This window comes from Sorex araneus, chromosome 2 (assembly GCF_027595985.1).
Source record: "Sorex araneus isolate mSorAra2 chromosome 2, mSorAra2.pri, whole genome shotgun sequence".
In the NCBI taxonomy this organism is placed as follows: Eukaryota; Metazoa; Chordata; class Mammalia; order Eulipotyphla; family Soricidae; genus Sorex; species Sorex araneus.
The window spans coordinates 243,870,422-243,898,420 of NC_073303.1; the positions used below are offsets into that span (position 1 = coordinate 243,870,422).

General features: G+C 63.5%; 2 protein-coding genes across 8 annotated transcripts; one reads left to right on the forward strand and one right to left on the reverse strand.

Annotated features, from left to right (window-relative positions):
* Positions 1 to 413: 413 nt before the first annotated feature.
* Positions 414 to 24,079, forward strand: APC2 (APC regulator of WNT signaling pathway 2). Of its 6 annotated transcripts, none has more exons than XM_055128442.1 (15): positions 414 to 568; positions 6,589 to 6,871; positions 7,029 to 7,119; positions 7,245 to 7,425; positions 9,157 to 9,265; positions 9,500 to 9,616; positions 10,313 to 10,390; positions 10,559 to 10,768; positions 11,153 to 11,549; positions 12,618 to 12,713; positions 13,576 to 13,715; positions 14,019 to 14,096; positions 14,469 to 14,585; positions 14,801 to 15,015; positions 17,082 to 24,079. In XM_055128442.1, exons 2-15 carry the CDS (start codon positions 6,731 to 6,733, stop codon positions 22,108 to 22,110), a joined length of 6,999 nt encoding a protein of 2,332 aa, XP_054984417.1. In that variant the 5' UTR covers positions 414 to 568; positions 6,589 to 6,730; the 3' UTR covers positions 22,111 to 24,079. The 6 variants fall into 6 exon arrangements, with proteins under 6 accessions (XP_054984417.1, XP_054984421.1, XP_054984420.1 ...); XM_055128446.1 differs by having other exon boundaries at positions 10,559 to 10,657; XM_055128445.1 differs by having other exon boundaries at positions 9,503 to 9,616.
* Positions 24,030 to 27,686, reverse strand: C2H19orf25 (chromosome 2 C19orf25 homolog). 2 transcript variants are annotated; one of them, XM_004614932.2, is made up of 3 exons: positions 27,538 to 27,686; positions 27,283 to 27,414; positions 24,030 to 25,362 (listed from the first exon to the last, which is right to left on the reverse strand). In XM_004614932.2, exons 2-3 carry the CDS (start codon positions 27,410 to 27,412, stop codon positions 25,130 to 25,132), a joined length of 363 nt encoding a protein of 120 aa, XP_004614989.1. In that variant the 5' UTR covers positions 27,413 to 27,414; positions 27,538 to 27,686; the 3' UTR covers positions 24,030 to 25,129. The 2 variants fall into 2 exon arrangements, with proteins under 2 accessions (XP_004614989.1, XP_054984423.1); XM_055128448.1 differs by having other exon boundaries at positions 27,622 to 27,667.
* Between the last annotated feature and the right edge of the window lie 313 nt (positions 27,687 to 27,999).

The window sequence follows — 27,999 nt, forward strand, 5'->3', positions numbered from 1 at the left end:
CTGGGCCGCCGCCCCCAGCCCCCCGTTCCCCCACCATCTCCCTGCCTGCCCATCACCCCGGTTCCTACGCGTCGCCGTGGGGGCGTCAGGCACCGCAGAGAGCCGGTTCGCTGTGGCTGCCGAGTGAGCGTTGGCCCGGGCGCCCCGCACCCGCTAGGCGGGGTGACTCAGGAACTCGGGCGCTTTCCGAGGTGACCCCGCTTCCGCAGGGGCGCTGCGGGTGGCCAGCCCCCTCCCAGAACCAGATTCCGCCGCACCCCCACGGGGCCAGCCCAGTTTATAGGGCTCCCCAGCCACGTCGGGAATCCCCCCGCGACACACGTTTTAGGGGCTCCCGACCCCCACCTCCTCGTTCTCCCTTTCTCGGAACAGTCCCCGCCTTGGCCGGGGTGAGTGACCCCCTCCTCGCCGCTCCCTCCGCGCAGGCGCAGGGCGTCCCCGGCCGCGGCACCCCCGCACCCCGCGGCGGGCGAGGGGCGGGGCGCGGACCGGTCCGAGGCGCTGCGGCTCCGTATGGGGCTCCCGGGGCTCCGGAACCTGCTCGCACTGGGCCTTCTTCGGGGATCAGGTAGGGCGCGGGGGCCGGGCCGCGAGGGGCGCGCAGTCCGCAGCCGAGGTGCGGGAAAGGACCCGGGGCGTGGCGGCTGGGGGGCGACGGCCGCGCGCCCCGCGGGCTCCCCGCATGAGGGGTCCCGGCAAGTCGCCTTAGAGACTGTTGGCTGGGAAACGGCCCCCAGAGATTCGCCGCGCGGGGAGCCCCTCCTCCGCGCCGAGACCCCCCACCCTCCGCGCACACACCCTCCTCCGGTCCGGGTCTGCGCAAGCGCGGGCCCATCCCGGGGCCTCTGCGGGAGACCCCCCGGAGCCCCGCTCCCCGATGCGGAGGCTGGGGGTTGTGGGGGCCTGGGGGGCACTGTGCCGTGAGTCCGCCGCGACCAGGCGGAGGGGGGACCTGGGACCCGCGTTCGGCCTCAGTTTCCCTTTCTGGGCCCCGAGCCTAGGGCCTCTGAGGGTGCGCATAAAAACACCCTCACAGCGCCCGAGCCCCAGAGCCTCGATGCCCGCTAATTAGGAGGAAGCTGAGCCTGGGGTGCGGGGGGAGCTCAAGGTCAGGAGGGGCCCGGAGCCAGCGCGCCGGTGGCCGCAGAGTCCCTGCCCAGGAGGCAGGAGGGAGCTCTCCGCGGTGCTGACGAGGCCGCGCGCCCCCCTCCGTCTCTCCGGCCCGTAAACAGGCTGCAGCCCGCTGAGCCACGCCCGGCCCAGGGCTACCCTGGACCAGCCGGCCTGTCTCTCCACCTGCACCTGCCCTGGCCATCCCTCCTTCTCTGGCGGGACTCTGTGCTCTCCGCGCGTCACCCCTACCCTGTGGGGTCTCGGCAGCCGGCGGTCTCAGCGCTGGCTGCCCTCCACCGCACCCCACACTGCGCGGGTCTGGCCGCCCCCACTTCTCCCGGCCCCTGGCACTGGCATAGTGGAGATGGAGGGACGTGAACCCTTATTCCAGTTTGTCCTGAAGATCCAGCAGGGGGAAGGGGTGCAGAGGAGGGAGCCTGGGGAGGCGCCCCTCCATTCTATACTTGGCACCATCTAACGGGGTTCCGCAGAGATGTCCCCTTTTGAAACCACTCCCTCTGTTTCATTTGCTTTGAAGATACAGCCAACGGTGCTCCAGGCATTGTTCCTGGTGGGGCTTGAGGGACCATATGTAAGGATTGAGCCCCCCCAACTGTACCCTTTAGCATCTGAGATTGGACTTGGGGGTTCTTTGTCAAGGACACATGTCTTGGGGTTGTAACTGACTCCCTTACATTCCCTCAGCCTTAAGATCTTGGGCACATCTTGGATGACAGCACAGGGGGTGGGACTCCTGCTTAAATTTTAACAGACTGAGCATCCGTTTGTCCATGGGGAAAACTGGGGGGGGGCACTGGAGCCCCATGGCAGAGAGTCAGCCAGCTCTGAGGTTCTGGCTGGATGGGACCCAGGAAACCGGCATCAGAGAGGCTTGAGCAATAGGACAGCGGGGAAGGCTCTAACCTTGCACGTGGCTCACCCAGGTTCAATCCCCATCATCCCATAGGGGCCCCTGAACCTGCCAGGAGTAAATCCTGGGCACAGCTGAGTGGTCCTGAGTGCAGAGTCAGGAGTCAGCCCTGAGCACTGCCAGATGTGGTTTGCAAAAATACAAAACAAACCACCAACAACAAAAACAGGGGCTGGAATAATCAAGGAGCTTGCCTTGCGCGAGACCAATCTGACCCGGGTTCGATTCCCAGCATCCCATATGGTCCGCTAGGGGTGATTCCTGAGATTCAGAGCCAGGAGAAACCCCTGAGCATCGCTGGATGTGACCCAAAAAAAAAAAAAAAAGAGGTGCAGAAAGGAAAGTTCCAGGCCAGGGGGTGGGGAATCATCTGGGTAGCACTCTGTGTCCTGGGGAAATCAAACAGAGAAGGCTGGCAGAGACTGGCAGCTTAACTCTGTCCCCCCCAAGTCAGGTCAGCCCGTGAGTCCACCATTGGGGCCTTCCCTTCTCTAAAGCCCTCCCCAGCACTCGTTCTCCCCACTCAGTCTGAAACACCCATCCTGCCCCTGAGCGCAAGGTGAGCTCCTATTCACCCGTAAGGGCCTCAGCCACGGTGTGCCACTCCTCCACCGAGTGCCCCTGTGCCCATCGAACCTTCCCTTTAAAACCCCACAGTAGGGGGGCTGGAGCCATAGCACGGCGGGTAGGGCATTGGCCTTGCACACAGCCGACCCGGGTTCGATCCCCGGCATCCCATATGGTCCCCCAAGCACTGCCAGGAGCAATTCCTGAGTGCAAAGCCAGGAGTAACCCCTGAGCATCGCTGGGTGTGACCCAAAAAGCAAAAAAATAAAAATAAAAACCCACAGTAGGGTACAGCAGTAGTTCGTTCTGAGTAGGACTCTTGTGATTCTTCTAGTGTGGGTGGGGTGAATGGGCCCTGGGACAATAGACCCAAAGGGAAAGAAGTTTTATCCTTGTGTGTGTGATAATTCTAGAAGGAAAAAAAAAGTTGTGAGGGCTAGAGCAATAGTACTGTGTGGGTAGGGCATTTGCTTTGCATGTGGCTGACCCAGGTTCAATCTCCGGCATCTCATATGGTCCCCTGAAAACACCGCCAGGTAATTATTGAGTGCAGAGCCAGGTGTAACCCCTGAGCATCGCCAGCTTGACCCAAAAAGAAAAATAAACTTGTGTCCTTCATGTACAATTTCCCATTTTTCAGTGTAAAGAATGGGGGCTGGAGTGATAGTACAGCAGCTAGGGCATTTGCCTTGCAAATCCTTGGCATTCCACATGGTTCTCCTGAGCACCACCAGGATCAGTTTCTGACTGCTGAGCCAGGAATGACCCCTGAGCATCTCTGAGTGTGACCCATAAAGTGAACAAACAAAAAAGAATTGGAGCGGAATTGTTGGGGCCCGGAGCACTAGTTTGCTTGACAGGCAGCTGACCTGGGTTTACTGGGCACCACATAGGGTTCCCCAAGCCCCACCAGGAGTAAATCCTGGGCACAGCTGAGTGTGGTCTCACCCCTACCCCCCAAAAAAAAACCCACGAATAATCTGTGAACCCAGGGACAATCAGGACATGGGGGGCCGAGGACCCCTGCAGTCTAAGCTCCCCTCCTGATAGAATGAATCTTGGAGGGGATGTGTATGTGGGGACCCCAGTGGGAGGCGGGGGAACCAGAGACAGGTAGGGGTGCAACCTGAGACAGGGAGAGAGACCCAGGTCGGGGAATGCAGAATCATGGCAGATGTCCGCAGGGGAACTGACCCTCTGCCACGAGGCAGGGAAGAAGGGGCTGATTGTCAAGGTCCCATGGGCTTGGCCATCGGGGAGGGTCAGTCTGGATCCCGAGGGTCCCGTCCCGCCCAGACCCTCGAGGCCAGCCCTTAGGGAAACAGCCGGCCTGGCCCCGGCCCCGCCCCGCCGCTGCCCTCCCTCCGCTGATGTAACCTTCCCGGCCGGCCCTTTGATTCGCGCATTCAGCCGACCCGCAACGTCTCCAAGGTGGTTTCTCCCTAGAACGGGGTGGGCAACATGGGTCCTAACCCTCGGGTGTCCCCTTCCCATAGGGGGCGTCCCCCCTTCAGCCCCTGGCAGCCCGCGGACCCGGGCAAAGCCCCGACGCCCCGCGGCGGGCGCTGGACACCGCCCCGGGCTCTCATTGGCTGTTGCCATAGCATCAGCCCGTCTTCCCGCGCAGCCATTGGCCGCCGCTCCCGCATCCCGCATCCTCCCCCGCGCGCTTGGGTGGTCTCGCACAGCGCCGCCCAGCCCGGCCCGCACCCGGCTTTGTCCGTCCGGGAGCCCTCGGTGCGCGCCGCCCGCACGCCCCGAGCCCCGCAGCCCGCGCCCCGGGGTCGCCCTGGCCCAGACGGGCGGGCATCTCGGGCGGGGTTCGCGGAGCCGTGCCGGGGGAGGAGGACCCAGTCCGGGTACCCCCGCTGGCCCAACCCTAGGGAGATCAAGTAAGCAGGCGCGGTTCCCCGCCTCCCATTGGGGTCTCCATCCCAATCCCTCTGCCTGAAGCTGGAGGAGAAACTGAGTTTCTGGGGCGGGGGTGGGGTCTCACGTACACACCCACTCCAAAGCTCCGACACCCGTGGAGGACTGGATAGCGGTTTGTGTGTGTGTGTGTGTGTGTGAGAGAGAGAGAGGGGGGGGGGTTACACCTTTCTGTAAAGCGGGGCTTTCCTTTAACGGAGAGGAGTCTCTTTCCCTGAAATACACTGTTTCATCAGATGGATCCCCAGATATTGGTGCTTTTTCCTTCGATGATGATCTTTCAGGGAGACAGCCTCCCCCCAAAAAAAACCGATTTCACACATTCTTGGGGCGAGGGTCAGACAGGGGGACAGAAGTGGGGGCTTCCGCGGGGGAGGAGCGCTGGGGGAGGTCATGGGGCAGGGATGGAATCCGCCCCATGACTGTCACGGCCCCGGCATGCTGGGCCTGAGAAACCCCGGATTGTGGGGTGCGGGGAAGCCGGCCTAGCTGGAGGTGTGTAGGGGAGCCTTGGGAAATGGGGTTTCAGGTGAGCAGAGCTGGGTAGGGGTTCACCAGGCTGGAAGGAGCAAAGCCCAAATGGGCAGTCTCCCCTCTGGGCTCCGTGTGATCTGATATGGGCCAAGGTGTGATATGGGCTAGGCGCAGGCTGAAACATTCTAGAAGGGTCTAGCCCTGGACGTGGCTCCAGGAGAGGGGGAAGCAGGCAAGAATGGCAGGGGGTGGGGATTATTTTCATGATGGCCTCAGCCAGGACACAAGTCTGCCCCAGGAAGGATCCGGGGGCTTCATCTGGGATTCCCCCTTCCCCTGGGGCAGGGGCAGTGTCAGGGTGGGGGTCGAAGGCCATGTTTCCCCCAAGTGCCTGCCTCCCCAATCTGACAACTTCCCCTCTGCCATGTGCCCGGAGGCCCACTCTGGTCTCACCCTCCTGCCCACCTTTAGCCCATCAGAAGTCCTGGCTCAGGGCTTCTCCCGACTGGCCCAATGGGTACAGTGAGGGTGCTGAGGGGACAGGGTACTGCCCTGTCTCCTGAGCACTTCCTGGCACCCCATCAGAGCTCCAGCCATGATTCTGTACCTCCTCACTGAGAGGGCCTCTCGAGGGTACACCCCCCCCCCAGCCTCAGTTTCCCCCTCTGGAAAAAAAGCAGCTGTGCCCTGGGACTCAGGACTTGGACAAAGAAACCAGGTGATGGAACTTCCACCCAGGTTTGAGGGGAGGGGTCCCACATTCTGGCTTCCCACCTTTGCTCTAGATTCAGGTGGAAAGGGCAGGCGAGTCGCGTGAGTGAGCTGGAGAAGGGAGGGGGGCTGGGTGGAAGGAAGCCGGCGAGCGCCCCCCAGTGGGCAGAGGGTGGCAGGCCTATTTGAGGAGGGGGCTCCCCAGAAGGAGGTGGTGGAGCCAATGGCTGCCATTGGCGCTGCTCAGACAAAGGCGGAGGGAGGGGTGAGCGTGACTGGAAGGAACAAAGAGGGGAGAGGGGCAGGAGGGGGGCGGGACAGCTCGGGCAGAGAGGCAGCAGCCAGCCAGCTGGACTGAGGGAGGAGGCTGGACCACGAGCGGGAAAGGGTCGGGGATACAAAGGAGCCTGCGATGCCAAGAAAACCCAAGGTTTGGGGTAGGGACACTGTCGCCAGGATTTCCTAGGGAGCCTCTGGGGACCCGGACCGCTGCCCCACAGGGAATGTGGGGCATCCAGGTAGGAACGTCCCGTGGAGCATAGTGGCCTTGGGTCTGTCTGTCTGTCCTCTGTCGCTGAGCCACTCACTGCTGGGTCACCACCATTTAGCTTCTGGATGGAGACCCACTGGCGGGAGCTGGGTGGGGGCAGTGTGTGTGTGTGTGTGGGGGGCCTTGACTGTCGTGGCAGCGGGTTGGCCAGTGTGTGTGTTGGTTCAGACGGTCTGTTTGTGGCACTGCCCCCCCCCCGGGCTTTCAGCAGGTGTGGCGGGAGATGTCTGTCTGTCCGTCCATCCGCCCCTGTGAAGCCTTTGGGGCTGTGCGGCTGAAGAGTCATCCATGGCCCTGTCTCTTTCTCTCGTAGTCCCTGCCTATGTCTATCACTCCATCTGCCACCCCGTCTGCCCCTTGGATCCCCCCGCCCTGCCCTCTAGCGTTGTCGTGCCAGCAGGACCCGGGCCCTCCCCGCTGCCCCGCCGAGTCCCCAGGCCTTGTCGGTGCTGACGATGATGAGCAACGTGGCCCCGTACGAGCAGCTGGTGAGGCAGGTGGAGGCCTTGCAGGCCGAGAACAGTCACCTCAGGCAGGAGCTGGAGGATAATTCGAGTCACCTGTCCAAACTGGAGACCGAGACGTCCGGCATGAAGGTGGGCAAGAGGAGCCGGGCGGGCGTCCGGGGACCAACCCCAGGGTGCTGGGCCCCACAGATGCATGGGCTGCGAGGCTGGACCCTGGCACAGGGGAGTAGGGCTGGGGCAGCCCAGCACCCCAGCCAGTGACACCCCCCCTCCCCGCCTCCCCCAGGAGGTGCTGAGACACTTGCAGGGTAAGCTGGAGCAGGAGGCCCGCGTGCTACTGTCATCTGGGCAGACGGAGGTGCTGGAGCAGCTGAAAGGTGAGGAGGTGCCCTGCCCCCCTCCCAGGGACCGCGGCCATCCCCAACCTGCTCCAGGGTGAGATGGGAAGAGGAGCGACAGTGAGGTCCGCTGACCTTTGCCCTCTTGCTCTGTGCCCCTCTAGCCCTACAGATGGATATCACCAGCCTGTACAACCTCAAGTTCCAGCCCCCGGCCCTGGGCCCCGAGCCCTCTGCTCGGACCCCAGAGGAAAGTCCGGTGCACGGCTCTGTGCCATCCAAAGACAGTTTTGGGGAGCTGAGTCGGGCCACCATCCGGCTGCTGGAGGAATTGGACCGTGAAAGGCAAGATCTTTGACCATGAGGCTCTGTCCCTACAGGCTTCAGTCCTCTCACTGGTCCATGACCCTAGGCTCCACCCACAAGGCTCCACCACAAGCCCCGCCCACTTCCGTAAGCTCCACCCCCGGCTCTACTTAGGCTGTGGAGCAGCCCCACCCACCTTCTGAGACTCCTGGTCCCTTCTTTTTTTTTTTTTGTTTTTGATTTTTTTTTTTGCTTTTTGGGTCACACCCAGCTATGCTCAGGGGTTACTCCTGGCTCATGCACTCAGGAATGACTCCTGGTGTTGTTCAGGGGACCCTATGGGATGCTGGGAATCGAACCCAGGTCAGCCGCGTGCAAGGCAAACATCCTACCCGCTGTGCTATTGCCCCAGCTTCCCCTTCCGGGTTTTATGCAGCTCCTCTGCCCCATTTTCTGACCCAGCTGGCTCCAGACAAAGACAAAGAAGAAGGGGATTGTTCCTGGCAGCTGTGAAGGTTCCCGGGAGACGTCTCCGGGGTCCCCGACATGCAGGCGTTGCCAGGGACAGGGTTGTGTCCAGTGCTCAGGCTGATCAAGCCGCATGCCAAAGGACCTGAAGGCAGCCTTTGTGGAGAGAGGGCTGCGGCCCAAGAAACCTGGTCCAAGGCCAGCAGAGGTTGACAAGGTCTGGCGCCAAGTTTAGCTTGGCAGGATTGTGTGAGGCCCAATGGGACCATTCACCAGAGTGGCCAGCGTTAAGTCCAGGCTCATGCAAGTCCCCAACAACAGATTTCTGCGGTGGCAAAATGGGAAGAAAACTGTCTCATGCCTGGTTGGTGGAAGGGAGTTGTGTTGCAACTGGAGCAATCCAAACCTGAAGCTTGCCCTGTTGTAGGCCAGAGGGAGATTTAGCAAGCATTGGGGAATGTGTCAGAATTAGACCAGACCTTGGGGCTGTAGTGGTAAGTACAGCAGGTAGGGCTCTTGCCTTGTATGTGGCCTACCCGTACTCAATCCCCGGTATCCCACATGGCCCCCTCAAGCACCACCAGGAGTAATTTCTTCTTTTTGGGGGGTCACACCTGGCGATGCACAGGGGTTACTCCTGGTTCCGCACTCAGGAATTCCTCCTGGCGGTGCTCAGGGGCCCCTATGGAATGCTGGGAATCGAACCCAGGTCGGCTGTGTGCAAGGCAAACCCCCTACCCTCTGTGCTATCGCTCCAGAACACCAGGAGTAATTTCTGAGCACAGAACCAGGAGTAACCCCTCAGCATTGCCGACTGTGGCCCTAAAAAGAAAACAAGCAAAAAAAGAATTAGAACAGACTTTTCTGTCTTTCTCAAAGGACCAGAATTTACAATTCCCTTCTCTCTTTCTTTTTTTTCTTTTTGGGTCACACCTGGCGTTGCACTCAGGAATTATTCCTAGGAGTGCTTGGGGAACTGTATGGGATGCTGGGGATCGAACCCGGGTCGGCTGCGTGCAAGGCAAACGCCCTACCGCTGTGCTATCACTCCGACCGTCCCTTCTCTCCTTTTAAAGTATTTTTGCATTCCAGCCAATGTAACCAGTCCTGGCAGTCACCGGACCCCAGTAATACCCACACACCAAGCAAACACTTTGCCCCTGAGCTACATTTCCAGCCTCCACACTGCCCATCAACCTGGCAATGGGGTGCACCCAGCAAGTGATCATAAAATAAACCCCATTTGCACCAAGATTCCCCCTCCGAGAGCCCAAGCCCACCGGGCTGTCCCATCTCTCACAGGTGTTTCCTGCTCAACGAGATCGAGAAGGAAGAGAAGGAGAAATTGTGGTATTACTCACAACTGCAGGGGCTGTCCAAGCGTCTGGACGAGCTCCCGCATGTGGAGACGGTGAGCGAGCAGGGGTGCCTGGGGGCCCAGGGTGAGGGGAGCAGTGCTGAATCCTGGCCCTGGCCCATCTCATTTTTATTTGTGCCACACCTGGCAGTGCTCAGGGATCACTCCTAGCAGCCCTGGGAAATCATATGGGGTGCTGGGCATCGAACCCGAGTCGGTTCAGTACAAAGCAAAGACCCAACCTGCTGTACTTTCGCTCTTCACTCTGGCCCCACCTGCCCTTCCCAGCAGTTCTCGATGCAAATGGACCTGATTCGGCAGCAACTGGAGTTCGAAGCACAGCACATCCGGTCGCTAATGGAAGAACGCTTTGGCACCTCGGATGAGATGGTGCAGCGCGCACAGGTGCCCAGGGACCTACCAGCCCAGTGGGCGGGGCAACACCTCTTGTACAAAACTGTTTGCCAGGATAGAGTGCAGAGATCCATAGTGGGCGGGGCCTGGGATATTACTTGCCAATGGGTGATCAAGGGGGCGGAAACCTCCGTGGGTGGAGTCACCAGAGTGGGCGGGGCCATATGCTCATGGGTGAATCCGTGCAGAGGCCATTGTGGGCGGAGTCTGGGTCACTGTTGGGCGGAGTTAATTTGCTAGTGGAGAGCAGAGACTGGTGGGACAGAGTGGTCCTTAGCTGGAGGTGGAGTACGTAGATGCTACGGCTGCTGGTGGGTGGAGCCAGAGGAAGCCAAAGGCAGAGCCTGAGAACTGTGGAGACTGGTGGACAGTGAGCTGAGCCGAGTCTGAACAAGCCCAGGCTAAACAGGGCAGGCTGACCTAGGTGTTGGGGTGAGGACGGACCTTCTCCCGGAACGAAAGCCATCAGGTAGATACCAGGGGAGGGCTCTAGTGGTGGCCTAGCTATGTAGAAGGTGGGGCGTGCCTGAGTAGAGGTGTGTTCCTGATAGGAGAGGGATGTGGCCACCGCAGGGAAAGAGGAGCTAGCAGAGGGTGGGGTTCCCGTGTGGGCAAGAGAGGGGAGCAGCTTCAAAAGTGGGTGGAGCTTTCTTCCCCAAGAGGATTTCTAGCATTTTCTTCCTGCAGATCCGAGCTTCACGCCTGGAGCAAATTGACAAGGAGCTGCTGTCTGCGCAGGATCGGGTCCAGCAGACGGAGCCGCAGGTATTGGAAGAAGCGGAACGAGTCCCCTTGGCGAGGCTGATGACTCTATTGAGGGTGAAGGAAGTGCCCTGCAGCCCCCTTCCATAGGGTTGTAGGATATTAGCAGCCAGGGTGCCTTGTCGGGAGGTCTCCCAGAACGGACCCCCAGACCCGACTTCCTCCCCACAGGCTCTACTAGCCGTGAAGCCCATGCAAGTGGATGAGGATCCGGAGCCTGAGGTCCCCACGCACCCCGAGGATGGCGGCCCTCAGCCAGGCAACAGCAAGGTGTGGGGAGTACAGCGGGGGAAAAGCCGCTTGCCTTGCACGCAACAATCTGGGTTCACCTCTGGTCCCCCTGAGTCCTACCAGGAATGTTCCCTGTGTACAGAGCCGAAAGTAAGCCCTGGGCACCCCCACCCCCCCCAAAAAAAAAGTGTAGAGGATATCAAGACGCATTTGGAGTGAAGAAGCCTGCTCGGTTGGGATGCTGAGGGGGCCATCCTCTCCCCAAACCTTCCTCGGGGTCCCCCAGTCATGGGTGAGGCTGATGATACCTGCCCTGTATGTTTGGGGGCCACACCTAGGAGTGTCCATGGACTGAGGGGTGGGTGCTTGGCTGTTTAGAATGGGAGGTGGGCACAGGGGGGCCCCTTGCCCCTCCATTTTGTGAGTGGTTCGGTGATCAAGCAGCGAGCAGCTCTGGGAGGGGGGCTGAGGTCACTGTTCTTCCGTCTGGCTAGGGTCACGTCCACTCCGCCTCATGCTCCCTTTTGCCCGCAGGTGGAGGTGGTTTTCTGGTTGCTGTCCATGCTGGCCACGCGGGACCAGGAGGACACAGCCCGCACGCTGCTCGCCATGTCCAGCTCCCCTGAGAGCTGCGTGGCCATGCGCCGCTCGGGGTGTTTGCCGCTGTTGCTGCAGATCCTGCACGGCGCGGAGGCCGGCTCCGGGGGACGCCACGGGGGCCCCGGGGCGCCGGGTGCCAAGGACGCGCGCATGCGCGCCAACGCCGCGCTGCACAATATCATCTTCTCACAGCCAGACCAGGGCCTGGCGCGCAAGGAGATGCGGGTCCTGCACGTGCTGGAGCAGATTCGCGCCTACTGCGAGACCTGTTGGGATTGGCTGCAGGCCCGGGAGGCGGGGCCCGAGGGTGGCGGCGGTGCGGGCGGAGGAGGTGAGCAAAGCGCCTGTCTCAGGGCTCTGGCTCTGTGCAATGCAATGCCGGCAACATCCCGGGCTCCCCGGGCAAGGGCTGGGAGCCCTGCCTGAGCCTCCCGTGGTCGAGGCCTTGCTGGGAGCTGGGGCTGACAGTTGGGCCAATCCACAGGCAGGGCATCCGCTGCCCTGCTTGTACCCGGTGACCAGGGCTGGAGAAAGTAATTGAATGCAATGGCTGGATTGAGCGTAATCAGGGAAAACTAGGGATGGGGGTAGGGAACAGGGGGACTGCAGAAGAGTGAGATTCAGAGTTCTCCCAACTAATTGCACAGGAAATACAGGGGGAAAAAAAAACAAGGTTGGGACTGGAACGATAGCAAAGTGGGGAGGGCTTTCCTTGCATGTGGCTGGCCTGGGTTCAACCCCGTAGGGTTCCCTAGCCTGCCAGGAGTGAGCCCTGAGCTCAGAGCCCTGAGCACTGCTGGTGTGGCACAAACACCAAAAAGAAAGAAAGAAAACCCATAAACCCCCCGACCAAAGCCACATACCAAAGGCAAGGCCCTAGAAATAGTACAGGAGTTAAGGTGTTGGCCTGGCCTTGCAAGGTGCTGATCCTGGATTGACCCCGTGAACATTGCCAAGTTTGACAGCCCCCCCAAAAAAAAGATAAAACACAAAGAAAAGCAGAGAGGAGTGGGGATCATTTTATTTGTTGATTTGGGAGGGAGCTGTTTATGGCCTTACCAGCCGTGCTTGGGTCTCTTCTTGGCTCTGTGCTCAGGAGTGACCCCTAGCGGTGCTCGGGGGAACAGCATATGCAGTGTCAGGGCTAGGAGCGGGTTCTGCTCATGCAAGGCACCCGCCTTATCCCTGTAGTGCCCGTCTCGCCCAGGAGGGGGCGTCCTGTCTCCCTCCTGCGAGTTGAGACTCGGAACTCTCAGTGGAGGGAGGCTGGGGGGAAAGCCCTGAGCTTTATCTCTGTGGTGTCTGCTGCTCGCGTGAATCAGGGAGGGCAGGGTGGGGACTCCTGGGTACAGTACCTGCTGTGGACAGGCTCGGAAATGACGGTCCCTCTGGCTCACAGCCCCTGTCCCCATGGAGCCGCAGATCTGCCAGGCCACCTGCGCTGTGATGAAGCTGTCGTTTGACGAAGAGTACCGGCGAGCCATGAACGAGCTGGGTGAGTGACTGCCAGGCCAAGGTTCTCAGCTGGCTCTGGACTGGGGCTCCGGGGAGAGGGGAAGAGCTGAGAGCACATGGAAGGTTAGTCTGGGGGACAGGATCTGTGTCATCCAAACAAGTCAAGACCAAACTGGAGCCGTAGCCCAGTGGGGAGGGCACTTGCTTTGCACGCAGACGGCCGGGGTTCAATCCCCAGCATCCTATAGGGTCTTTCAATAACCACCAGGAATAATTCCTGAGTGCAGAGCCAGGAGTAACCCCTGAGCATCACTGGGTGTGTCCCTGCCTCCTCACCCCCCCAAAAAAAAAAAGATCCCCAGGGCCGGAGTGATAGCAGAGCGGGTAGGGCGTTTGCCTTGCACGCAGCTGACTCGGGTTCGATCCCTGGCATCCCATATGGTCCCCCAAGCACTGCCAGGAGTAATTCCTGAGTGCAGAGCCAGGAGTAACCCCTGACCATTGCTGGGCGTGACCCAAAAAGCAAAAAAAAAAAAAAATCCCCACCCCCAAATAGGAAGAACCAGGTAAGGTGCTTGTCTTGCAGCTGACATACCTCATTTTCTTTCTTGTTTTGGGGCCACACCTGGCACTTCTCAGGGATTACTCTTGGCTCTGTGTTTGGGGATCACTTGCGATGGGGTCAGGGGTCCCTAGAAGGTCCCAGGGATCAAACCTCCACATACAGGGCAAGCGCCCTCCCTGCTGTATGCTCTAGCTCCTGGAGCTGGTCTCTTTGGATTTGGGGAAAGCTGGTGGGGGGTTGATCTGGAGAGCACGTGGGTGGGTGGGTGGGTGGGTCGTGGGGGCATCACACAACCCCAGCATGTGATGCCTCCCCTCCCCCTCCTGCCCCACTGCAGGTGGGCTCCAGGCTGTGGCAGAACTGCTTCAAGTGGACTATGAAATGCACAAGATGACACGGGACCCCCTCAACCTGGCACTGCGTCGCTATGCGGGCATGACCCTCACCAACCTCACCTTTGGGGACGTGGCTAACAAGGTGCCCTGGGGCCCAGCTTCCGGGCAGCCCCCTGTGGGGATGGAGTCCCCTAGATTCCACACGCAGGCACAAAAAGTCCATGGCTGGGGGAACTGGGGGTCTGGGGAAGACACCCCGTGGGACCACCACCTCTGGAGAATGGAGCAGTGTGTGTGTGGGGGGGTGCTGTTGAACCTCAGTTTCCTCATCTGAGCATCTGGGTGACTGCTTCCCCTCCCCTGGGCCCGGGGTATACAGCGCCAGGCAGAGACTCAGTGGGGTGGGGGTGTCTGAACCTGGGTGACAGTTTTCCCCCCACCTTAGGCCACCCTGTGTGCGCGCCGGGGCTGCATGGAGGCCATCGTGGCCCAGCTGGCTTCCGAGAGCGAGGAGCTGCACCAGGTAAGTGGGGTGCAGGAGGGGCGGAGTGTGGGGGAGGCTCCAGAATACAGCCTCCTTCTTGCCCCAAGATGCAAGTGTCGGGCTGGAGCGATAGCACAGCGGGTAGGGTGTTTGCCTTGCATGCACCCAACCCGGGTTCGATTCCCAGCATCCCATATGGTCCCCTGAGTACCACCAGGAGTAATTCCTTGAGTGTATGAGCCAGGAGTAACCCCTGTGCATCGCTGGGTGTGACCCCCGCCAAAAAAAGATGCAAGTGTCTCCTGCACTCTGCCAACCGCCCCAACTCCTGAAGGGCTTGGAGAAGGCGGGTACGGTTCACAGGAAGCCTGGCTTCCTAAGCCCGCGGGGCCCGTCCCCTCACGCCCCCAGGTGGTGTCCAGCATCCTGAGGAACCTGTCCTGGAGGGCGGACATCAACAGCAAAAAGGTGCTGCGGGAAGTGGGCAGCATGACGGCGCTGATGGAATGCGTGCTGAGGGCCTCCAAGGTGGGCTGCAGGGGCGTGGCCGGAAGGGCGGGGCAAGGGCGGGGTTTGGTGGGGCGGGGCCAGGCAAGGGATCCAATAGGAAGCTGCCGTGATGGTTTGGTGCCAGTCAGACGTTGGCTGGACCGAGGCACCTCCAAGGCAGGGAGGCAGGAGGGTCAGTGGTGCACAGGCCCCCCCCCCAAGCCCTGACCACTCGCTCCATGCTGCCCGCGCAGGAGTCCACCCTGAAGAGCGTGCTCAGCGCGCTGTGGAACCTGTCGGCGCACAGCACGGAGAACAAGGCGGCCATCTGCCAGGTGGACGGCGCGCTGGGCTTCCTGGTGAGCACGCTTAGCTACAAGTGCCAGAGCAACTCGCTGGCCATCATCGAGAGCGGCGGTGGCATCCTGCGTAACGTATCCAGCCTGGTGGCGACCCGCGAGGACTACAGGTGAGCGCGCCCGGGGGTGGGGAAGAGGGAGAGGGTGGGGTGGAGTCACAGCCACAGGGGACGTTGCACAACTGGGAGAGGAACGAGGACACAGTCCAGGGGTTAAGGCTGTCGCCTTCCGTGCAGCCAACCGGGTCAGGAATAAGCCCTGAGGCATGACCCAAAGACACTCTAATAATACAAGGAATAATATTTACTGTTTGTATGTATAATTTTTTTTATTTTACTGTGTGAAAAAACATGACTTCTACTCTTAAATATGTTCCCAGTATGGCATGGGATATTCTGTGCCAATTTTTTTTTTTGACTGCACTGCACTGTCTTCCCATTGTTCATCGATTTGCTCGAATGGGAACCAGTAACAAGTTTCAGAGAGCTTGCCGGGCTCTCTGAAAGGGACGGAGGAATCGAACCTGGGCCAGCCGCGTGCAAGGCAAACGCCTTACTGTCCCTCTTGGAGAGCCCGGCAACTACCGAGAGTATCCCGCCCGCATGGCAGAGACTGGCAAGCTACCCGTGGCGTATTCGATATGCCAAAAGCAGTAACAAGTCTTACAACAGAGACATTACTAGTGCCCACTCAAGCAAATTGATAAACAATGGGAAGACAGTGCTACAGTGCTTTATTATTATTATTATTATTATTATTATTATTTTGCTTTTTGGGTCATTCTTGGCAATGTTCAGGGGTTATTCCTGGCTCTACACCCAGAAATTACTTCTGGCAGTGCTTGGGAACCCTACCGGATGCTGGGGATCGAACCCGGGTCAGTCACATGCACACCCTAATACTGTGCCCCTAAAACTTTTATTTTCTTATTTGGGGGTGATTTGGGGGCTCTATCCAACTTTGTGCTTGGGGCGTGCTTCTTGTGGTGCTTGGGGATCCATATGGTACTCGTGTCAAACCTGGTCTTTCTGCATAGAAAATCTGCCCTCAGTTCACTGAAATATCTCCCTGGACCCCCCGCACTTTATTTTTTGGGGCGATTTGGGCAACACCTGGGGGTGCTCAGGGCTTACTCCTGGCTTTGTGCTTAAGGATCATTCCTGATGGGGCTTGGGGAGCCCTGTGAGGTGCCAGGGACCAAAGCCCAGTCAGAGGCATATAAGACAAGTGCCTTCTTCATGTACTTTCTCTCTGTCTTCAGTTTTGTTTCTTGAATGCCTGGCATATGTAGAGACTTATGATCTCATGTGCCCCCCCCAGCATATCTGGATTGCCCCCTATGAAAATTATTTTTTTTCTTTGGGAGGGTGGAGTTGGGGTGGTCTGAAATCAAGTTCTGGGGAAACCATACAGGTGGGTGCTGGGGATCCGATCAGGGTCAGCGTGTAAGGCAAGTACCTCCCCCCTGTGCTGTCCTTTCTCCCAAGCCCCAGGCCGTTTTGTTAGCAAGGGCAGGTACCAGGACCTTCAGGTTTCTACATAGAGAATGGCACCCAAGAGGGTCCTGCATGGGATCTGAGGAAGGGGCTCATCAGGGTCAGACCAATAGTCCAGCACCTAGAGCATTTGCCTTGCATGTGGCCGACCTGGGTTCAATCCCCAGCATCCCATCTGGCCCCCCAAGCACTGCCAGTGCAGTGATTCCTGAGTGCAGAACCAAGAGTAACCCCTGAACATTGCCAGGTGTGGCCCAAAAAAATAAAAAAAGGGAAAAGAAAGGAGAGAAAATAAAAGAAGAAAGGAAGGGGCTGGAGCCATAGCACAGGGGGTAGGGTGTTTGTCTTGCACGCGGCCGACCCATGTTCGATTCCCAGCATCCCATATGGTCCCCTGAGCACTGCCAGGAGAAATTCCTGAGTGCAGAGCCAGGAGTAACCCCTGTGCATCACTGGGTGTGAGCAAAAAAGCAAAAAAAAAAAAAGGGAAAAAAGAAGAAAAGGAAGGAAGGAAGGAAGGAAGGAAGGAAGGAAGGAAGGAAGGAAGGAAGGAAGGAAGGAAGGAAGGAAGGAAGGAAGGAAGCAGCTCATCCTGGCTCAGCGCCTTCCCATGGAGGAGACAGCAGGGCATGGCCGGAGGGTCCCCCAGCTGATGCCCCCCCCCCATCTCCGGCCCCCAGGCAGATACTCCGGGACCACAACTGCCTGCAGACGCTGCTGCAGCACCTCACGTCACACAGCCTGACCATCGTGAGCAACGCCTGCGGCACGCTCTGGAACCTGTCGGCCCGCAGCGCGCGGGACCAGGAGCTGCTCTGGGACCTGGGCGCCGTGGGCATGCTGAGAAACCTGGTCCACTCCAAGCACAAGATGATCGCCATGGGCAGCGCCGCCGCCCTGCGCAACCTCCTGGCCCACCGGCCCGCCAAGTACCAGGGCGCCACCACGGCCATGTCGCCCGGCGCCTGCGTGCCCAGCCTGGCCGTGCGCAAGCAGCGGGCGCTGGAAGCGGAGCTGGACGCCCGGCACCTGGCCCAGGCGCTCGACCACCTGGACAAGCAGGGCCGGCCCGAGGCCCAGGCCGAGGTGGTCACCAAGAAGCCGCTGCTGCAGCCGCTGCGCCACCTGGACGGGCTGGCCCAGGACTACGCCTCGGACTCCGGCTGCTTCGATGACGACGACGCGCCGTCCCTGGCCCACGGGGCGGCTGAGCCGCCCAGCCCTGCCGTGCTCTCCCTCTTCCTGGGCAGCCCCTTTCTGCAGGGCCAGGCGCTGGCCCGCACCCTGCCGCCCCGGCGCAGTGGCCCGGAGCCAGACAAGGACAAAGAGGTGGGCGCCGAGTCGGCCGTGGCGGCCAGGGCCAAGGCGAAGCTTGCGCTGGCCGTGGCGCGGATCGACCGGCTGGTGGAGGACATCTCGGCCCTGCACACCTCCTCCGATGACAGTTTCAGCCTCAGCTCCGGGGATCCGGGGCAGGAGGCACCCCGGGAGGGCCGCGCCCAGTCCTGCTCCCCTTGCCGGGGCCCTGATGGTGGCCGTCGGGACAGGGCCCACCCGCTGCTCCGGCTCAAGGCGGCTCACGCCAGCCTCTCCAACGACAGCCTCAATAGCAGCAGCGCCAGCGATGGCCACTGTCCCCGCGAGCATGCGCGGCCCTGCCCACTGACCGCGCTGGCCGAACGCCGGGAGGCGCCAATGCGTGGCCAAGCCCGGCCCAGTCGGCTGGACCTCAAGCCCCCGGCTGGTGGCCAGGCGGAGGCAGCCGCCCGGGACCCCCTGGCCGCTGATGCCCAAGTCCGAACCATCAAGCTGTCGCCCACCTACCAGCATGTCCCGCTGCTGGACGGCGCGTCCAAGGCGGGTGCTGGGGGCCTGAACTCCAGTGGGACCCGGAAGCAGGCCTGGCTGCCAGCAGAGAGCCTGAGCCACGTCCCGGAGAAGCTGGTGGCCGAGGCGAGGCCTCTCTCTCTGTCCCGCTGCAGTTCACTGTCCTCGCTGTCTTCCGCTGGCCGTCCAGGACCCAGCGAAGCTGGGGACGTGGAGGACAGTGATTCATCCCTGGAGGGGCTGGAAGAGGCAGGTCCTGGGGAGGCAGAACTGGACGGGACCTGGCAAGGACAGGGGGCTGCTTCCCTCCCCCTGCCCATCCCCCTGCCCCGGCGGGGTCGTGGCCTCGGGCTGGAGGACGCTACCCCTTCCAGCTCCTCAGAGAACTGCGTGCAGGAGACACCGCTGGTACTGAGCCGCTGCAGCTCGGTCAGCTCCCTGGGCAGCTTCGAGAGCCGCTCCATCGCCAGCTCCATCCCCAGCGACCCGTGCAGCGGACTGGGCAGTGGCACGGTCAGCCCCAGCGAACTGCCGGACAGCCCCGGGCAGACCATGCCGCCCAGCCGCAGCAAGACGCCGCCGCTGGCCCCCGCCGCGCCCGCCGCCGAGCGCGAGACCACCCAGTTCAGCCTGCAGTGGGAGAGCTACGTGAAGCGCTTCCTGGACATCGCCGACTGCCGGGAGCGCTGCCGGCTGCCCTCCGAGCTGGACGCGGGCAGCGTGCGCTTCACCGTGGAGAAGCCCGATGAGAATTTCTCCTGCGCATCCAGCCTCAGCGCGCTGGCCCTGCACGAGCATTACGTGCAGAAGGACGTGGAGCTGCGCCTGCTGCCCCCGGCCTGCCCGGAACGCGGTGGAGGTGGAGGTGGAGGCGGCGGCGGCGGCGGCGGTGGAACCCCGGCACCGCACTTCGCTGGGCACCGCCGGCGAGAGGAGGCCCGGAGTCGCCGCGAGGGACCCCCGGCGGACGCCGACCAGGAGCTGGAGCTGCTGCGGGAGTGTCTGGGCGCCGCCGTGCCCGCCCGGCTCCGCAAGGTGGCGTCAGCGCTGGTGCCCGGCCGCCGCGCGCTGCCCGTGCCCGTCTACATGCTCGTGCCCGCGCCGGCCCGGGAGGACGACTCGGGCAGCGACTCGGCCGAGGCCGAGGGCACCCCCGTCAACTTCTCCAGCGCCGCCTCGCTGAGCGATGAGACGCTGCAGGGGCCTCCCCGGGACGCGCCCAGCCGGCGGGCGGACCGCAAGAAACCCGCCGGCCGCGCCGCCGCCCAGTCCAGGCCGGTCTCCGGGCAGCAGCCCCGGCGCAAGGCCGGGGACGGCGCGGGGGCCCGGAGCGCGGAGCCCTCGGCGGCACGGGGGCAGGGCCGAAGCCGGGCCGGGCTGGAACTGCCGGTGTCCCGGCCCGCGAGCGCCTCCGCCGAGCGCGACGGCCCCCGCGGGGAGCGGCCTCGGGGCGACGGGGGGCTGCAGTCCCTGTGCCTGACGACGCCCACCGAGGAAGCCGTGTACTGCTTCTACGACGACTCGGACGAGGAACCATCGCCCGCGGCGCCACCTCCGCGCCGGGCATCCGCGATCCCCCGGGCAGTGAAAAGAGAGCGCTCGGCCCCCAAGAAGGACGCGCCTGCCTCGGCCGCCCCCAAAGCTACTACGGCCACGGCCCCGGTGCGGGCCCAGCCCAGCCTCATAGCGGACGAGACCCCGCCCTGCTACTCCCTCAGCTCCTCCGCCAGCTCCTTAAGCGAGCTGGAGCCCGCCGGCCGGCCTGGAGAGTGCCAGACCACGGCCACCCAGGACGCGGGTCCCGGGGACGGACGCGACGACGGGTCCCCCAGCCCTCGGGCTGAGGCCGAGCTGCTGCGGCGTTGCATCGGCTCCGCCCTGCCCCGGCGCCGGCCCCCGGCGTCCGGCCCGCGCCGTCGGAAAGCCCGGGCTGCGGCGCGACCCGAGCAGCGGCGCGCCGAGGCGGCCCGGGACGCGGGCGACGAAGCTGCGGGCTCGGACCGCGCGTCCGACCTGGACAGTGTGGACTGGCGCGCCATCCAGGAGGGCGCCAACTCCATCGTCACGTGGTTGCACCAGGCGGCCGCGGCGGCCACCGCGGGCGAGGCCTCGTCCGAGTCGGATTCCATCCTGTCCTTCGTGTCCGGCCTCTCGGTCGGCTCCACTCTGCAGCCCTCGCCGCAGAGAAAGGGGCGCCGCCCGCGGGCGGAGGGTCGGGCCAGCGCAGCCCCGAGGCCGGACAAACGGGACACGCCGCCGGCTGCCCCGCGCGTCGCTGCCCCCCGCTCGTCCTGCGGCGCTGAGAAGCCGCGGGGTGCTCAGAAAAACGCTGCGTGCACGGTGCCGGCTGTCCTACGGGGCCGGACGGTCATCTACGTGCCTACGACGGCTTCTCGGCCACAGACCAAGGGGGCGCCCAGCGCCCGACCCACCCAGAAGAAGGGACCCACGAGCCCAGGGCAGACAACCGCCCCCGCCAAGACGCCCGGGCCCGGCCAGCAACGGTCACGGAGCCTGCACCGGCCCGGCAAGATCTCGGAGCTGGCGGCCCTGAGCCCCCCGCAGAGAAGCGCCACGCCGCCCGCCCGCCTGGCCAAGACTCCGTCTTCCAGCTCCTCCCAGACCTCCCCCGCCTCGCAGCCCCTGCCCCGGAAGTCGCCCCCCGCAGTCCAGGCTGCGGGACCCCTGCCCGGCCCCGGGGCGGCCCCGCTGCCCAAGACACCGGCGCGGGCGCTCGTGTCCAAACAGCATAAAACTCAGAAATCGCCGGTGCGGATCCCCTTCATGCAGAGGCCCGCCCGGCAAGGACCGTCCGCTTTGGCCAGGCCCACCCCGGAGCCGAGTCCCAGGGGCCGCCCGGGGCCAGAAGGCAGCCCTGGCGCGCGAGGGGGTCGCCTGGGGCTGGTGCGCGTCGCCTCCGCCCGCTCGAGCGGCAGCGAGTCCTCCGACCGCTCGGGCTTCCGACGGCAACTGACGTTCATCAAGGAGTCGCCGGCCCTGCTGCGCCGCCGCCGTTCGGACCTGGCCGCGGCCGCCCCGGCGCCCACCACCCCGCAGGGCGGCTCCCCGCGCCGCGGCCGGCCGGCGCTGCCCGCCGTCTTCCTGTGCTCCTCGCGCTGCGACGAGCTGCGGGCGCCCCCGCGGCCCGCGCCCGGCGCGCAGCGCGCCCCCGCCGCCGGCCGGCCGGGCCCCGGCGAGCGGCAGCCCCGACGCACCAGCTCCGAGAGCCCCTCGCGGCTGCCGCTGCGCGCGCCGGCGCCCGAGACGGTGAAGCGCTACGCGTCGCTCCCGCACATCAGCGTGGCCCGCGCGTCCGACGGCGCCGCGCCCCGGGCCGCCGGCGACGCCGTCCGGCGCTGCAGCGACGGCGAGGCGCGTCCGCTGCCCCGGGTGGCCTCGCCGGCCACCACGTGGCGGCGCATCCGGGACGAGGATGTGCCGCACATCCTGCGCAGCACGCTGCCCGCCACCGCGCTGCCCCTGCGGGGCGCCTCGCCCGAGGAGGAGGGCCCGGCCGGCTCGCCGCCACGCAAGACCAGTGACGCCGTGGTCCAGACGGAGGACTTCGCGGCCGCCAAGACCAACTCCAGCACGTCCCCGAGCCTGGAGAGCCGGGGGCCCCCGCAGGCCCTCCCCGGAGGCCCCGCTTCTCTCCTGGGCAGCGACGTGGACGGGCCGTGCCTGGCCAAGGCGTCCCTCGCCGTCCCCTTCCTGCCCGAGGGCTCCGGGGTGCCTGCGGGGGGCTTCCCCGCCAGCCGCCACGGCTCCCCGAGCCGATCAGCCCGCGTCCCCCCATTCAACTACGTGCCCAGCCCCATGGCCATGGCGGCCGCGGACCTCGGTGTAGAGAAGGCCCCCGCCCCCGCCCGCCTCCTGGAGTAGCTGCCCGGGCTGGCTTTGCCCACCTGCTCTCAGCTCGGGGTCGCCCCCGCAACACCGGGCCCCAGGGTGGCCCCAGGGCCCGCCCTTCCACCCGGGCCCCGCCCCAGCTGGCATCGGCCTCACATCTCACGCGGATTCGCTTGCTTCGGTGCCGTGGGTGCGGGAATGGGGGGCTCCGCAAGGAAACGGGCGCGCGGGGTGCGCCTCCAGGCACGGCCTACCCCCTCTCCTCTCCAGAGCAGCGGGGAGGTGACGGTCCCTGCCCGAGGTGGGGGACGAGGCAGAGAGAGAGGGGGGTGGCGCTCCGGCGCGGCGCGCTGCCAGCCTAGGGCTGTGGCTTCCACTGGCGCGGGGAACCCGCAATTACCGCGGCCCGGTAATTTGTTAATGAACGTTTAGCTGTGTCTGCGCTCCCGGTCCCAGCTGGGGGGAAAAGGATGAGGCTGGAAAGACCGCGCCCCCCCCCTTCCCTGAGAGCCTGGAACCCCCAGGGCTGGGAGCGGGGAGGAGAAAGCAGCGTCGTGGTCGTCCCCGCCCCCCGGCGCCCCCTCTGGACCCTTTTAGAAGGAACTGCAGAGGTGGGCCTGGGGACCAAGGGGAGGGAACAGCTGATCACAGATGTCACTTCCTGTCCCCAACTGTCCCAGGGAGAGAGATACTGGCTGCAGAGAACTGGGGGCAGGGGAAACCCAGAGGTAGGTGGTGGGGTAAGAAGCAGAGGTGGGAGGTGCAGTGCGGTGGGGGGCAAGGGAGTCTGGGCGGCAGCCTTCGGAGCCCCCTCCTAGGGTTTGGGACCCCACGCTACAGAAGGGTGGAGGGGGAGTCCTTGTCCACTTCATTCTTGCAGGCGCCGTGGTCAGGGGTCCTGCCAGGCCCCTCATTTCAGAACACCCTGGGGGTGGGTGGGGGCGCGCAAAAGCTGGCAGAGCTGCTGGTGCCAGGCGGGCAGGGGCTGGAGGCAACGCAGGGATGGAGGCGGCCGGGAGACTAGACGGCCTGGTGAAGGCTTGGGGATGACGCCCCCTCATTGCACCCGCGCGTGCGCGGAGGGACCCCAGGATGAGCGTGTCTCGCCGCAGGAAGAGCCAGCGACCTCTTTCCTGCCCGAAGCCACGTCCCGAGAGCGCCATCTCTGGGGTCCCTGCAAGGGGCGGAGCCGGAGCAGAGCCCCCGGCCCCGAGGTGCCTCCCACGGGAAGGGGGTGACACCCCCAGAGCGGAAGTGCTTCCTCCAGCAGGACGATGCCCGCTACACCTCCCGCGCTGTGCCAGCTCCCACCCCGAGTTGTATCGACGCCCTCCCCCATTCCGGGGCTGCTGGCCCCTTCCTGGGCCCGGCTGGGGGACCTGCCTTGCACTGTGAGACCTCGGACGGCACTTTTTCGCCGCTCTGTGCCTCAGTTTCCCCATGGCTGTGGGGAGCATCGCAGAGCTACCTCTCGGGCAGGCCCGGCAGCCTGTGTCTGGGGGAGAGGCGGGTGCGGCCGCCCCTCCCCCCCACCTCTGCCTGTCCCCGGGCGGCCGGGACTCACGCCCAGCAGCTGGTGGGGTACCAGGCCCCGGGACAGAGTCTCCACACGGCGGCCACTGGACAGTCCACTCGCGTGGTGGCTGGATGACCCAAGTTTGGAGCCTGAGGACATCTCAGGCGCTGCGACCATCTACAGAGGGGACGGGAGACGCCCGGGCGATCCACAAAGATCCCCAAATTCTGGACCTTGGCCTGAGGCCAATGGACAATCCCTCCAGCAGGGTGCTGAATTTGGGGTGTAGCTTTACACCCCCCCACCGCCAGCCTGTCCACGTCAGGGCCACTGGCCACCCCCCGCCCCCATGTTCCCTCTCTGCACCTCAGTATTACCGGACACCTGTAAATAGCGCCGCCACGTGCCGGGCCAAGAAAACGCAGAACCCTGAACCTCCATCTGATGGCACCTTTAATAAACGGGGCTGCTGGCGCCCCCCCTTGGCCTGGGGCTCCGTGTGAAATGGGACTGGAGGGTGGCTGGAGGTGGAGGTAGAGGGCCGTGGGCGTGGGGGAGAGGGGGGGCACAGGCAGCCCCTGGAAGTCCAATGGCGCCCTTCCTGGAGGAGGCGGTGGGAATCTGTCTGATGTCCCATCTGGGTTCAGGGGTGCTGCCTGGGCCCCGTGCATCTGGCTGTGGGTATGTCCGTGCCCCCGGAGCAGGGTGTGGGGGATGGGTTGGCCCTGGGCAGTCCGTTTGGGGGCATGTGGCAGGAGCTGTCTGCTCGCTGGAGGCCCCCAGTTCCGCTGTCAGGGGTCTCCAGTGCAGTGGTTGGTGTCCTGCCAGACGGGGCTGTTTTCCCGCCCTTGCTTTCTCCGCTGTCCCCTGCTGGGTCCCCACAGCTCTCCTGAGAAGCAGCTGATGGCGGCAGTCACGGGGGTCCTGCCCATCTCACAGGGGTCCCAGCAGACACACAAGGGTCCTGCATCCTTGGTCTTCATAAGTTCAAGACGGACGAAACATTCTCGGCTCCTCTGCTGGCCCTGGCTGCCCCTCGCCACAGAGAAGGGCCAAGGTGTGGACAGTGGGGGTGAGGGGGAGCGGGGTGGGGGTGGGCCACCCCCGCGCCAGGCTTCACAACCAGGCCAGTGGTGGGAAAACACAGGTGGTCAGGCAGCCTGGGCCTGGTACCACTGGCTGATGGGCCCCACCCCTCCCCAGACACTGCAGCCCACCGGGCCCAGCCCGGAGGGGCACCCCCAGACCTGGGGGCCAGGAGACTCAGAGGCACAGCCCCCACGGAGGCTACATCTCAGATCGAGGTTGTGAGGCCTTCAGGGTGGGGGAAACAAGGGGGGAGACCCCCACACTCCCCCACCCTCCCGGGGGCCCTCAAGCTTCCGGGGCGACCCTGCAGAGGGTGTGACGGCAGCGCTCCAGAGAACGGGGCCTCTGGACGGAGCAGTGGGGAGCCTGCGGGATGTCCAGTCTGGGTTCTGGGGCGTCTGGGCCCCGCGAGTCCCGCCGTGAGCGTGTCCGTGCTCCGGGTGTGGGTCAGCCCAGGGAGGCGGCCTGGGCGCTGGGCAGGGTCACCTGCTTCACCTCGTCCATCTCCCGCTCCAGCTGGACGCCGGCTCCCCGCAGCCCCTGGCAGGCCCGCTGCAGCCCCTCGCCAGCCTGCTGCAGCCGCTGATTGGCAGCCACGTAGGCGCGGCTCTGCTGGTACAGCCGCTCGCGCTCGGCCTCCTGGTCCTCGGCGTCGGCCCTCCCAGTGGGCGAGGGGGCGTCTGGGGACAGGACGCAGCAACCGTGGGGCCCGGGGAGCCGAGGGCGCAGCTGCTTCTCTCACCGCGGGTGCTTACAGGCCCCAGCTTCCCCACCCTCCAAATGCTTCTTGTTTGGGGGGTGAGGTGGGGGTAGCCATGCCCTGTGGTACCCAGAGGACCCTTCGGTGGCAGGATCTCACATGCAAAGCCCTAGGCTAGAGATTCTCCTTTATGGGGGACACGAGCCACACCCGATGGTGCTGGGACCATTCTTTTGGGGGGAGTTTGGGGGACTCCAGCAGCATCGCTCAGGGCTTACTCCTGGCTCTGCACTCTGGCGGGACTGGGGAACCCCATGGGGTGCCGGGGATTGAACCCCGTGAGCCCCATGCAAGGCCAGGGCCCTCCCCATTGTCCTCTCTCTCTTTATATGAGGCAGCTCACAGCTCTGTCACTGGGGAGCAGGGAAGCATGTGGTGGGGGTCAAACCGGGGACCCCACATGCACAGGCCCTGTGCTCCAGCCCTGCACCGTCTCTCCGGTCCGATGCCTGATTGAGAGCTGGGCTGATCCTACTAGGTTCTGAGAGAAATATGGCTTTTTCTTTTTTCTCTTTTTGGGGTCACATTGGAAAGGCTCAGGAGTAATGCTCAGGGGTCACTCCTGGTGGTGCTCAGCTCAGGGGAACCATATGGGATGCCAGGGACTGAACCCAGGTCGGCCGCATGCAAGGCAAATGCCCTCCCTGCTGTACCGTCACTCCAACCCGGAAATAGTTTTTCTGTTCTTGGAGCCAACCCTGAACTAGGAACTTTCTGTCCGATGCACGTCTTCACCCTTCTAAGCTCTTAAAACATGGCTCGCACAGGAGGCAGGGTGCTAGTTTGGTCCCTGGCACCTGCTATGGTCCTCCCTCAGCAACACCCGGGGTCACCCCTGAAGTCAGAGTCAGATACGGCACCTGAACACCGCCGAGACTTTGAGGCTGAAGCAATAGTATATGGTCCCTCTGGCCCGGTCGTTATATCCTTATCACTTGCTGACAAAATACCCCCCAGATGGGCTGGAGTGATAGCACAGCAGGGAGGGCGTTTGCCTTGCACGCAGCCGACCCGGGGTCGATTCCCAGCATCCCAGATGATCCTCCGAGCACCGCCAGGAGTTATTTCTGAGTGCATGAGCCAGGAGTAACCCCTGTGCATAGCCGGGTGTGACCCAAAAAAGCAAAAAAAAAAAAAAAAAAAGCAAAATTCCCACCAGATGAAAACCTGCCAAGTTTGGGGCTGGAGCGATAGTACAGCAGAGAGGGCATCTGCCTTGCATGCAGTCAATCCGGGTTCGATCCCCGGCATCCCGTATGGTTCCTGCCCAGCACCGCCGGGTGTAAAGCCTGAGTGCCGAGCCAAGAGTAACCCCAGAGTCTCGCTGGGTGTGACTCAAAAAGCCAAACCGGAAAGAAAAAAGAAAATGGGCCAAGTTCATCTCAGACTCTGGGGCCCGATACACACAGGTAGCAGAGGAGTGGAGGCACAGCGGGGAGGGTGCTTGCTCTGCACAGGGCAGACCGGGCGGGGTTCCATCCCAGCACCCCACTAGGGACCCGAGCCCAACCAGGAGTGATCCCTGAGTGCAGAGCCAGGAGTCAGCCCTGAGCACCACCAGGTGTGGCCCCAAAACAAAACAACAACAAAAAACACAAGCAGGCTCATCACCCCGGCCCTGGCTGAACCCACACCTGTTTGGGGGCGCCCGCCTGCACATGCACCCCACTGTCTAGACAGGGAAAGGAACTCTGGGGGGGCCCGAGCTTTCCCCTGAATTTCCCGGATTCACAGGGTCTCCTACTCAGGATCGGGGACACCCGGGCCAGGACCTAGAGAAGGGAATGTGCGCCCCCCACCCTACTGCTTCCCGGGGTTCCCATGCCCCTGCTTCCCGTACCTTCAAGGGCCAAGGTGGTGAAGACCGGGTCGTCGGCGGCCGCCCCCTGCACGTCCTCCAGGATCTGCTCCACCGTGGGGGGCGCCGGGCGGGTGGGCAACACCACGCGCTTCTTGGCCTTAGACCCCATCCCTGGAGGCGGCACCAAGGCGCTTTGCCAATGCTTCTGCCCGGTGAACTCGTATACACCCGCCAGAACCCATTAAACGGGGCACCCCGGCACCGCTTGTCCCGCGACCCCCTCCGCGTCCGCACCTGGGGTCAGAGGCTTCAAAGTCCGCCTCGAGCTGGGACTCAGGTCCCGGGACAGAAGCCCCAGCGCGGCGGTCTCCACCTCACCTGGAGGCGCTCCCAGCGCCCCGAGCGCTAAGGGCAGCCACTTCCGCTTCCGCGCGCAGCGCGCACCCGCCCCCGACACGTGACGTGTACTTCCGGGACTTGGCTCCTCCCGACGCCACGCCCCTCCTTAAAGTGATAGCGCCCGCGCTCATCTACCACGTGCGAGGCGACGAGACCCGGCGGAGAGACGAGGGATGCTCTCGACCCTCCCTGGGCTGGAAACGCAAGTGGTGGGCACGGGGCCGAGTTAACTCGCTGAGTTCGGCTGAGTTTCTTGCAAAAGGAGGTTCAGTTCCTAATCTACATGGCTGGGAGCCACCCCCAGTCGCTCCCGTCTCCCACCTCCCCTGCACCATGAGAGCAGCGCCCAGAGAATGT